Genomic DNA, 12417 nt, shown 5'->3' with positions numbered 1-12417 from the left:
CCATGGCTGGCCCCAGTGCTGGTCTGGAGGAAAACTATTTGGAACAGCCTAACGAACAGGCTGTCGGGAGGGGATGCTGACAGTGAGATTCCAGTCTCAGGAAGAGGAATTCCCATCTGCGAGGCGCTTCCTCCATTCTAACAATTCCGGACAGCTTGTTCTTCTCTGGGAATCAGGAAGCCCAGGCCCCAAGGGCCCTTTCCATCGCTGCCCAGGAACCTCTTTGGGCCTCCTCTGGCCCCCTCCCCCAGCTCTGCTTCTTCAAGCCCAGGCCTGGGCTGGGCTCCCTCTGCTGCCCAGGGCGCTCCCTCCCAGGCCTCACTCAGCAGAAGGGAAGCCGCTCTTTGAACAGAGGGTTTCCACCACAACCCTGCCTCTTCTCCCCCACTACTCCGAGGTGGCCTCAACAGCAACCTCCATGTGACGTTTAGAGAAGAAGCAACCACAGATCCAAGAGCAAATTTATTTTTGCATAGGCATAAATTAGAATCTGTCGATTAAAAAATAAAACTAAAGAATTAAACAGTAGTCTTTGTGATGGGGAAGAGCTGAGCCCCCATCTGTAGGTTCCTATGTGGGGCTGCTCAGATGCCAGCTTCCCGGGGAGGGGACAAAAGCAGCGGGAGCAGGCTGGGCTGAGGGGAAGCTGGGGTCAACCCCACACCAACTGCTGCTGGCCCCTGAAACCTGCAGAAGAGTGGGCACCCCTGCTGGCTTCGGGAACCAGTGGCCAGCCCCATGGTGTGAACCCCTGCCTTCCCTCCTGACGGCAAGAGGCAGAAAGGATGGCGATGCCACTGTGGGGATCAGTGCTTGACAGCCCACCCCCCCCAAGCTGGGGCTGGAGTGAATATCACCCTGGGCCCCAGGGGAGGCAGCCAGGAATGAAGCCCTTACCTTTTCTATCTGATAAAAAAGAACCATGAAATATATCTATGTATAAATATAAATATATATCTATATACATAATACAATTGGCCCGCAGGGCCAAGAATTTGCCCTCCCCCTCCCATCCCAGCCTTAACTCCAACAAGCTCCCCTCCAACCCTATCCCAATAAACTTAACACCTGCTCATGTGCTAACCAAGCCAGAAGGGAACTAAAATCAGAGCCCAGAGCAAGACCCTGATGAGCTATGATGTCCCGTTTCCCTGCAAAAGTGCCTGGGGCAGGGCAAGTCCCCCCCAGGGAGAGAGGGCAACATTGGCTCAATGCCAACCCTACACAGGGCCAGGGAAGGGCCTTTCTCATCAGGATCCTGGCCAGTCTCCTGCCCATCATACCCACAACCGCATGAGCTGGTGGGTCCAAAGGAGAGCCCACAGTGACTGAGCTCCAGGTGAGGAGGTGGATGCAGGCATGGCTAGAGTGGAGAAGTAGGGCCTCTGGGTCCGTGAGGGCAGGGAGGAAAAACCTGTTACCAATAACATAAGGGAAGGCCCTCTCCCCACGGCCCCTGGCTGCACTCTGGGCCCTCCTCCCTTTCAGCATTATCTAAACTGTGATTAATGCTGTGTCTAATACTGCCTTTCTCACACACCAGAAACCCTCCACTCCTCTCTAAATTAAGTCCCAGTGGGTAGAAGGGGCCTCCCAGCCATGGCTACACCCCCACGTAACAGTTTCTAAAGGCCACTCCAGGTGATCCTCAGGCCAGAACTTCCCCCAAATCGAGGTTGTTGGCCTTGTCAGAACAAAAAGCTCAGGGACTTGTGGTCGGTCCCAGGTGCTTCTGATTCCAAAGACTGCCTCCATCATGTCCAGTGGTGAAGAGAACCAAGCAAGGTACCATGGACAGGGGCATCAGCCACCTGCATGCCCATGACAGACTGGCCTTTGCAGTTGCCCAGTTTGTCATGCCCTGAATACACCCAATTCCTTGCCCTAGAGCCAAGGTGGCATTAGCCGTGGTTCTGTTGGACTTTTGCTGAGCATAGCAAGGCCCTCCCCACACCCCCAACATATAATACATAGCTATATATACACCTCTGGGGGGTGGGCAGGGCCTGCAGGGAACTGGGCCACTTGACCCTCAGGAGGATTGGGAGTGAAACAGAAATTGCTCAGCTGGTGGTCTCCATATCATAGAGCCCAGCGGGCCAGGACCGCTCCACGGAGGTGGGCTTCCATGTTCTGTCTCTCTCCCAGAAGCCATAGTGCCCAGAAGGGATTAAGCATAGGTGAGAGGGGAGAAGGTAGTGGAGCTGCTTGCTGGTGGAGGGGAGGTGGCTGAAGGGGGAAGGGGTGAAGGGACCTGGGGGGAAGGGCTAATTGGCAGGCTTCCCATGGACCCGGAAGCGGTAAATGCAGGTATACTCAGGGTGACCCCAGTTGCTCAAGATGCGGAGCTCTACCACCTGGTATGGGGCTGTGTTGTTGCCCTGTGGGAAGAGAAGAGTGGGGTCAGGAAGGCCGGAGATCCCTTGGTGGACACCCTACCCCGGAGCCCTTCCGCCCCAGGCTCCCCTCGAAGAGCAGTGGCTGAAGTAAGCCACAACCTTATCGTTCAGGTTCCTATCAGACCCACGGGGTCCTGACTTCCACTGCAGCCACTCACAAAGCCCCAAGACCACTAGCCTGCCTGGGTCGCTGCTGTGGGACGGGCCCTCCATACCTGAAAGTGGAAGGTCTGAATGGACTCCCCAGCATTATCGTAGGTGAACTGCCCGAGGGCCAGCCCCTCCGACTGGGACTCTTCCTTTAGCCCCTGCACGGAAGGAAAAGCAAAAGGAAGGGATGGATGGACGGATGGACAGATGGGAGGGGGGTGTGGGAAAGGTCATGCTGTTAGGACACGAATCCAAATCAATCCAGGGAGGCGAAGGAAAGGGAGGCGGCGGGGGAGGAGGAGGATACATTGGGAAGGGGAAAGGGGAGCAAACAAAGGCCGCCGTGATGCCTCCTCCCTTGACCCCCTCACCTCGTAGCATCTCTCTCACTAATTCAAGAGACAGAGCCTTTCCCCTCCAGGCCCTTGGCCTCCTTTGCAGTCTCTTCCCCGAAGCTGCTGAATGGCTTGGGACAAAACGCTTAACGGTGGGCGCCTCCATTTCTCCATCTGTATCAGGATCTGGGCCCTGAAGCGTCCCCCTCCCCCTGCATTTTTCACCTTCTCCTCCGGCTCCATCTTTTCTCCCAAATCCTCCTTACGTGGACATTCCATCTCTGCCCATCCCGCCCAGCTCCCCACTGGGACAACTGGCCACGGAGGCAACTTGTTGTAGCAAAGGACCCTAAGGAGGCATTGGCTGCCTCTGGCTCCTCTCTAAGAAGAGGGAGAGGAGCAGAAGGGCTGGCCGTGGAGTCAGGAGACCAGCCTCAATGTCCCATCTGTAAAATGGGCACATCCTTCCATTCCTCACCTGGCAATGCTGCTGTTAAGAAAGGGCTTTTCTCTGTTCTAGAAAGGAGAGCTGCCAGGCTCAGGTACTCACCAAGATGACAAAGTCCTTGGGGGCGCTGGGGATGTTGCTGATGGGAGACAGGGCTTTGGGCACATGCTCCAAGGTGACGGCAGTGAGGTGGATGCGGGCAGACAGGCGAATCACTGCAAAGCCCTGGGGGCCCCGGAATGCCCAGCAGTTGCCAGGGTAGACGTCTGGCTGTGGACACAAGACAGGTCAGGTGAAGGGCGGCAGCAGAGGGAACAGACCCCGGTGTTGGGGCCCCCCAGAGGAGGGCGGCAGATGGCAGGTGGAGATCCACGCCGGTGGACCTTTGCTCAGCCCTACCTGGAGGATGGCTCTCGGGGACTGTGAATAGTACCACAGGGGGATGCCAAACAGACTGAGAAGGGCCGTCTTGGTGTCATAGGTCTCCGAGCAGCGGGTACTGATGATGCTAGCCCCTGGAAGAGCAACAGGGAGATAAGGTGGGGGCACCCGGGGCGGGCCTAGGGCAGCCCTCAAGGCGAGGGGTGCTGCCGGGGCATCCGCCCTCCTCACTGCCCCGGCCCAGAAGGGGCATCCCGAGCTGTCCATTTCTCGACTTTCCAATCTGTCAGTCCCAAGCTTTCCGCAGGCCGCCTACCTGAGGACTCCAGGGCGTAATCCACCAGCCCGATGCGGTCTTCACTGTAGCGCGTCAGCGCCTGCTGCACGATCTGGTGCACTTCCTAAAAGACAGGCATGCACTGGTGGGCCAGGCTGCCCGCAGGACGGGCCCAGCCCTTAGGGGGAAGGGAAAGCGTGCTACCTGCTCGGCCAGGGCTTCCCTCTCCCTCCTGGGAGGCTCCTCTCAGGGCAAACCCGTGACCCCCGCCAGGCACACAGGTAGTGGGGCAGGCCTCACCTCCTCGGTCACCCCTGTCACTCCCTCCTTGCGAAGGGTCAGCCTCAGGCTGGCGGCAGCTTCGCTGGTGGACCTGGCCTGCTCCTCTGCCACGTGAGTGAGGATTCTGTGCTCCAGGTCTCGGAGCTGGGCCTGCACCTCCTCCAGCTGAAGGAGCCCGGCCTGAGCGCCCTTGTCTCGAAGAAGGAACTGACTGATCCAGGCTGGGAACTGAGACTCCACCTAGAAGCCCCCAGAGGAAAGAGCTCAGCGAACAGAGAGGTGAGGAGGGAAGAGGGCCCGGACAGAGAGCCTCCGAGAGCTCAGGGCCAGCATGTGCCTGCCTGGTGCCAGGTAAGGTGACTGGCATTTCTCCACTGCTTTGAGGTCTGCCAACAGGATCTCACTGGACCCTCGCGGGCTGTTGGTATCCCATCTGACAGATGAGGAATGCCCCCTCCATGTCACAAAGCCCACACAACAGGCCCAATCTTTGGGAAGTACCCAGTGGACACCTTCGAGGGTTGGGCCTCCTCGGGCAGATGCCTGGACAGCAGCAGCCCTGCTGGGATCGAGGGGCATGCATGGCCTAACCGGGGGACTGGAGGACTCACGTCACTGCGCAGGGCCGCCATCTTCTGTGGCCAAAGGTCTACTTGCTCCGCCATTGCTGCCTGTCTCTGGCTCAAGGCCGCCAGCTCCTGCCTCAGGCCAGCCAGCTGGGCCTCCAAAGGGCCCAACTCCTTTAGCATGTTTTCCTGGAGGGCTTCTTGGGCCAAACTAACCAGTGACAGAAGGAAAGGTCAAGGTCAACCATGGGATAGTCACAGAGAATGAAGTCAGACAGAGGCCAGGAAATGGCACAGGTTCGTCTGAAGAAAGCCACTCCTCAATGGAAAGAGCAGAGCCAGAGACCTGGGGCAAAGTCTTTGCTGACATTTACTCCCTGTGGGACCTTGGGCAAGTCATTTCCCTCTCGGGCCCCAGTACCCTCATCTGCTGAGGTCCTCACCAGCTGTGATCGATCCTATGGACATACTAACCCGAGTATTCTGTTGCCAGTGACCCCCCCCAGAGAATCTCAGTTGTGGCTTCTCTGGTCTAGCTTTCTAGCCCTCCTTCTTCCCTCCTCTTCTCTTTGCCAGTCAGGCCTTTGGGGCCTTACCTCTGCCACTCAGACTTGAGCTGGAGCACCCAGCTTTCCAGGTCCTGTAAGGAAAAAGAGGGCACAATGAGACCGATAGAAACACCAGTGCTGCACTTTGGGGGCTCGGGTCTCCTCTGGCTGGGCCCTCTGTCTGCTGGGGACGATCCGCGTCTCTGCAAACTGCAGGGCTCCAGAAATCTTGACCCTGCGTCCATACTAGACCTTTCAGAGACTGGGCTCCCCTCCTACCCTCCCACCAAGAGGAGGCATCTGAGAAAGACCCAAGCTCAGCTGGGATTAGCCATGAACCACTTTCCCCAGGTCACTTCTCGGTCCCCTGAACAAAGTTTCAAACTCAATTCTTAAGTCATTTTTTTTCTTTGTTTATGGTGAGGCAAATGGGGTTAAGTGACTTGCCCAGGGTCACACAGCTAGGCTAGTAAGTGTCATGTGTCTGAGGTTGGATTTGAACTCAGGTCCTCCTGACTCCAAGGCCAGAGCTCTACCCACTGCACCACCTAGCTGCCCCCCTCAGTTCTTAAGTCATACTCTTCTCATTGACAGTCTTATCCCTCCCTAGTCTTCCAGAGAGGAGCTGCAGGAGGGGCACTACGTTTCTTTTAGGTCAGTAAGCTCCATACTCAGCCTTCAGACAAGGGGGTCCCTTGGGCAGCTGTTAGCACGTGGCCATCCCTCAGGCCGGCCAGAGCCTTTGTCAATCCAAGAGGCTCCCAGACAAGTATGGAATCTGGCCAGGTCCCCCGAGAGCCGCACCGACCTTTCGAGGACGCCAATTCAGCCGAAGGTGCCCCCCCAGATGCCCGCCCCCGCTGACAGCCCCAGAAACATTACCTGGGATGCCCGAGTAATCTTCTTCAGGACGCTGTCCAAACCTTGCTGATGCTCTGCCCTGAGGGTGGTGAGCGCTTCCTGGGGGCCACAGAAAAGGAGACAGGCATTCAACAAGAGCCAGAGAACGCGGCAGGCTCTGGCACTCCCAGGGCACTGCTTCACCTCCAGCCCCTTGGCCCCCCACTGGCCAGTCCTGGTGAGCTGGCACATCAGAAGAGCTTTCTCCTCACCTGGATGTGGGCAGTGATGTCTCTGTGGACGTCCTCTTTCAGGGTGGCTTCCCGTCGGCTCACCAGGCCCTCCAGCAGGGTCAGAGTGTCCTCGTGACTCAGGCCTTTCCCACCTCCAGTCCCCCCGGCCCCTTGTCGTAGCTCCAGGCGCTCCAGCCGCATGGCCTCCTTCTGCCAATGGGCAGAGTATTCGGAAGCCAGAGTCTCCAGCTGCCTTTCCAGAGCATGAACCCTTGATAGGATACGCTGTTCGGCCTCGGGAACGAGAAGGAAAACACACAAAGATGAAAAGTCTCTTAGGAGGAGGAACAAGGAACGCTGAGCATCAGACACTCCAGCATTGATTAAGCACCTGCTATATGCCAGGCATAGGGCTGGGTGCTGGGAACCCCAGGACCAAGAAGGCAACCTTTCTTACCCACAGGAACTTGCATCCTGATGGAGGAGACAGAACGTCCCAAACCACCAGGTACTGAACTACTGTGTGTGTATTTCTTCATTTTACACTGATGCTGTTTACATTTTTCATGCATTTTTGGTCTCCCCCGTTAGAATGGACGCTCCCTGCAAACAGGAATTGTTTCATTCTTCGTTCCTGCATCCCCTGGGCCAGCACCTGGCCCATACTAAGTGTTCTATAAATCCCCGTGGACTGACAGGCTGATTGGAAGAAAGGGAGCCTGCCGGGGTGGGGAGAGTTGCAGAAGTGGGAGTGGAAAGGGAAGGCAGAATGAGCTCTCGGCGTGGGGGCAGCCATTTTGGCAGGGTCACCGAGTGCGGAAGGAGGCCCGAGGCCCAGTGAGGCTAAAGCTGCAAAGACGGGGTGGGGCAGAGGGGAGCCCCTGGAATTAGCTGTGGAGGGAAGTCGCCTGGTCTGCTCCTCTGGGGGCAGAGTGAGGAACGGACTGGAGGCAGGAAGGCTGTGACCCAGGAGTGATGAGGGCCTGGCCGGGGTGGCCAGGCTACGAAGGCAGACATGGCAAAGAAGCCAAGAGAGCTCAGGGCGAAAGGCTGGGTCGGTGACCTCCCCAAGAGTGCGAAGGAGGCCAAGCAGGCGCCTGGGTACTTACACAGCATGGGGGCAGAGCCGAGATAGCAGAGGGAGGGTCGGCGTTTTTGCTGAGCCCAGCCCACCTCCTCCTCTAACCATCTAGAAAACATGCCAGACTACATTCTGGTCAGCAAAGCCAAGAAAAAGTCTGCATGAGTCATTTTTCCAGCCCAGTGTGGACACTGGGATGGGGGCTGGCCAGGAGCCCACCATAACGGCAGCTGGGACAGTAGGGAGCATTCCAGTGCCCAAGGATGGTAAAAGGGCTGGGACTGAGCCCCTGGGCAGGAGCAGGTCCTGGGGGACCCTGTACTAGTGCTGGGAGCAGGAACGGGGCCAGCTGGCACCTCTGGGCCACAGATGAGTGAGCCAGCGAGGCCCCAGCTGAGCACTGACCAAGGAAGTCGTTTTGCAAACAGAGCCATGGGGCCTGAGGCCCAGGGCACAGCAGGGTGCTCAGTGCTAACCTTTACTTCTGCATGTGAACCTGCGGTGAGATACTTGGGGTGGGAGACCCAGACACTAGGAGAGTCAACAAGCTCGGTCCTTCTGAACCTGCAGAACCTAAAAGTGGGCTACCAGTGACTGAGACCAATAACACTCTACAGCAACTGAACCACCCACAAGCCAGTAGACCCAAACCTGGGACAGGAACTTGCACAGCTCAGACAAGGAGAGCAGTGAACACATCACACCACTTTGGAAGCACTGAAAACTTGCAGACTGAACTGAGAAAACCCAGAGGTGAACCTGACCGTAAAGAGCTACTATGGTAACAGAGAAGCTCAAGACAGACAGACAGAAAAAGACAATGACTTAAAAACATCTTTAGGCAAAGTCTCAAAGAAAAAGTGCAGATTGGACATGAGCTGAACAAGAATTCCTAGGAGAACTGAAGAACAAGACAAGAATAAGCAAAAAAATGATTTTAAAAATCAAATGAGAGTGGAAGAGGAAAAACTGAAAAAAAAAATAAGAACAGTGCAAGAAAGATATGAAAAAAGAACGAATAGTTTGGTAAAAGAAGCACAAAAATACCAAAGAAAACTCCTTAAAAATTGGAACTGAGAAAATAGAAGCTAATCACTCTATGAGACAAGAAAAAATAAAATCAATTTAAAAGAATGAAAAAATAAGAGAAAATGTGTCATATATAAAAAACAATGACCTAGAAACAGATTGAGGAGAGATAATTTAAGAGTCATTGGACTATCTAAAAGCCAGGAATAAAAAAAAAGGGGGGGCTTCACATCATATTTTCAGATATTATAAAGGAAAAATGCCCAGATGTCTTAGAACTAGAGGGCAAAGGAGAACTTGAAAGAATCCACCAATCATTTCCTGAAAGAAACTCCAAAATGAAAACTCCTAGGATTTGTATCAAATTCAGAGCTACCAGGTCAAGGAGAAAATTCTGCAAGCAGCCAGAGAGAAATAATCCAAATACTGTCAGGACACATGAGAGTTAGCAGTTTCCACATTAAAGGAGTGCAGGGTTTAAGATATGATATTCTGGAATGCAAAAGATCTAGGATTAGAGCCAAGAATAAACTACCCAGCAAAACTGAGCATATTTCTATAAGGGAATATGGATACTTCATGGAACAGAGAACTTTCAAGCATTCCTGATGAAAAGATGAGAGTGGAATAGAAAATCTGACATTCAAACACAAAACTCAAGAGGAAGCATAATAAGGTAAACACAGGTGAAAAAGCACAAGGCACTAAACAAAGGTAAACTGTCTACATCCCTTGTGTGGCAAAATGATAAATGTAACCCCTTCAGAATTTTATGATTGCCAGGGGCCTTAGAAGGGGGTCTAATTAGGTAGCGACCTGGGTGTGATTCTATTCTGTTGTGATGACCTGAAAAGAATGGAAGGGTGGGGAAGGAAAGAAAAAATGGGGAATGTTATCTCATATACATGAGGTGCACCAGGAAGAATTTATACAATGGACGGGACAGAGAAGAGGGGAACAGGCAACACTTGAACCTTATTTTCATCTGAACTGGTTGAAGGAGGGAAGAATACACATACACACATGCACACAATTAGATACAGAAATTCATCTTACCCAAAGGGAAGCAGGAGAAAAAGAGGTTAAGAGAAAGATGAGGGGGATGGAAGAATGAGAGAGAGGGTAGATCAAGGGAGGGAATGGTCAGAAGCAAAAGACTCTTGAAGAGGGAAGACGGTCAAAAAGAAGAGGGTAAGTATAAAAGAATAGGGTGGAGCAAAATATACATTTATTGATCATAACTGTGAATGTGAATGGGATGAACTCACCCATAAAATGGACGAGTATAGAAGAATGGATTAGAAACCGAATCCAACAATACATTATTTACAAGAAATATGCTTGAAACAGAAAGATACACAAATAGAGAAGGAGTTGGAACAAAAGAATGTACGCTAAATAACAGATGGAAGGGGCAGCTAGGTGGTACAGCAGATAGAGTACTGGTCCTGGAGTCAGGAGGACCTGGGTTCAAATCCAGCCTCAGACATTTGACACTTACTAGCTGTGTGACCTTGGGCAAGTCACTTAACCCCATTGCCTAGCCCAAAACAAAACAAAAACAGATGCATCAAAAAACAAATCATAGAAATGATCAATAATTTCATTAAAGATAATGATAACAATGACATAACAAAATTTTTAGGATGCAGCCAATGCAGTACTTTAGTGGAAAATGTATATCTTGAAATGCTTGCATCAATAAAAGAGAGAAAAAAACAGAATAAATAATTAGGCATTCAAGTAAAAAAACAGAAAATCAACAAATTAATCCCTTCCCAATTAAACTGAATCCCTCCCCACCAAAACTGAAATCCTGAATCAAGGAAAGATGAACAAAATTGAAACAAAAAACCCCACTAAACTAATAAATAAAACTATAAGCTTTAAAGAAAGCAATTAAATAGATAAACCCTTGGCTAATTTAATTTTTTTATAATTAATTTTTTAATTTTTAGTTTTCAACATTCACTTTTTTCAACATTAATGGCTTATTCAATTTCTTTTTCTGAAATGGAGTTAAGTATTTTAATTCCTCTTCTGTTAATCTGGGCAATTTATATTTTTGTAAATATTCATCCACTTCACTAAGATTGTCAAATTTATTGTCATACAGTTGGGCAAAATAGCTCCTAATTATTGTTTTGATTTAATTTAATTTTTTTTAAAAAAGAAAGAAAACCAAACTACTAGTATCCAAAAAAAAAAAAAATTAAAAAAGTGAATTCACAACCAATAAAGATGAAATAAAAGTAATAATTAGGAAGTATTTTGCCCAACTATGTGCCAAAAATAAGACTGACAATCTAAATGAAAGTAGTATTTACAAATATAAGTAATCCTGGTTAACAGAACAGGAAATAGAACACTTAAATAACCCTATCTTAGAAAAAGAAACTGAACAAGCTATAAATAATCTCCCTAAGAAAAAAACTCCAGGACTAGATAAAATTTATGAGCAAATTCTACCAAATATTTAAAGAGTAATAATTCTAATACTACATAAACTGTTTGAAAAAATAGGTAAAGAAAGTCTTACCAAATTCCTTCTATGACACAAATATTATTGTCTTGATACCCAAACCAAGGAGAGTCAGCTCTCCCTGAGAGAGAAAACTATAGATCAATAATGAATATCAACCAAAAAACTTAAATACTGGAAAGAACATTACAGAAATATATCATAAAGATCATATACTGTGACCAGGCTGGATTTATACCAGGAACTTAGCTGGGTCAACTATTAGGAAAAATATGAACATAACTGACTATATCAATAACAAAAACAACAAAATTTATATGATTTCAACAGATGCAGAAAAAGCTTTTGACAAAATATAACACCCATTCTTGTTAAAAACACTAGAAAGCACAGGAATAAATGGAATCTTCCTTAAAACGATAAGTATTATTTAGTAAAACCAAGAGCAAGGATGATCTGTAATGGGATAAGCTAAATCCTTTCCAATAAGATCAGTGTGAAGGAAAAATGTCCATTACCACCTTTACTATTTAATATTGTACTAGATACAGCAATAAGGTAAGAAAAAGAATTTGAAAGGAAAAAAAATGCAATGAGGAAACAAAATTATCCCTTTTTGCAGATGATATGATGGTTTACCAAGAGAACCCTAGTGAGGCAACTAAAAAAAACCAGTTAAAACTGTTACTTAAAGTTGCAGGACATAAAATGAATCCATCAAAACCATCAGCATTTCTATAGATCAACCAACAAAATCCAGCAGAAAGAGATACAAAGAGAAATCCCATTGAAAATAACTGTGGGGGCACCCGGGTGGCGCAGTGCATAGAGCTCTGGTCTCGGAGTCAGGAGGACTTGAGCTCAAATCCAACCTCAGACACTTGACACTACCTGTGTGACCCTGGGCAGGTCACTTAACCCCAAATGCCTCACCAAAAAACAAAAAGAGAAAAAACTGTGGTCAGTATACAATACCTGGGAGTTTACCTGCTAAGACACACATAGGAACTATATGAACACAATTACAAAACATTCTTCACAGAGAGAGAGAGAGAAATCTCAACAATTGGGCATATTCATTGCTCATGGGTAGGTCAGGCCAATATAATGAGAACGACAATACTACCTAAATCAACTTACTTATTCAGTGCCATACCAGTAGAACTACCAAGAAAGTTCTTTGCTAGCAAAGGACTGGAAACAAAGCAGACACCCATCGAAGGAGGCTTATGGATACAATGAAATACCATGACGCTATAGGAAACCACAACTGTTTAATAAAGAGAAACATGGGAAGACTTACATGAACTGGGGGCAAAGTGAAATATCTGAATGAGGAGAAAGCCAAGTAAATGGAAAGCACAGC

At 49.7% G+C, this 12417-nt stretch overlaps 1 protein-coding gene across 2 annotated transcripts in view; it reads right to left on the bottom strand.

Moving 5' to 3' along the window:
• Positions 1-449: 449 nt before the first annotated feature.
• Positions 450-12417, bottom strand: part of SUN2 (Sad1 and UNC84 domain containing 2) — a 30883-nt gene continuing 18915 nt past the window's right edge. For both annotated transcript variants that reach the window (XM_027871086.1, XM_027871094.1), the window contains exons 9-18: positions 6499-6753; positions 6269-6346; positions 5435-5478; positions 4884-5049; positions 4291-4512; positions 4030-4114; positions 3732-3847; positions 3435-3602; positions 2615-2707; positions 450-2381 (exon numbers count right to left, since the gene is read on the bottom strand). In XM_027871086.1, coding sequence (XP_027726887.1) covers positions 2268-2381; positions 2615-2707; positions 3435-3602; positions 3732-3847; positions 4030-4114; positions 4291-4512; positions 4884-5049; positions 5435-5478; positions 6269-6346; positions 6499-6753 — 1341 coding nt within the window. In that variant the 3' untranslated portion in view covers positions 450-2267. The remainder of the gene's footprint in view (positions 2382-2614; positions 2708-3434; positions 3603-3731; positions 3848-4029; positions 4115-4290; positions 4513-4883; positions 5050-5434; positions 5479-6268; positions 6347-6498; positions 6754-12417) is intronic.

The sequence above is a fragment of the Vombatus ursinus genome, unplaced genomic scaffold (genome assembly GCF_900497805.2).
Source record: "Vombatus ursinus unplaced genomic scaffold, bare-nosed wombat genome assembly UNPS02003292.1, whole genome shotgun sequence".
Taxonomy (NCBI): Eukaryota; Metazoa; Chordata; class Mammalia; order Diprotodontia; family Vombatidae; genus Vombatus; species Vombatus ursinus.
Note: the sequence above shows the minus strand (reverse complement) of the source record. Positions and strands in the feature narration are given on the sequence as shown.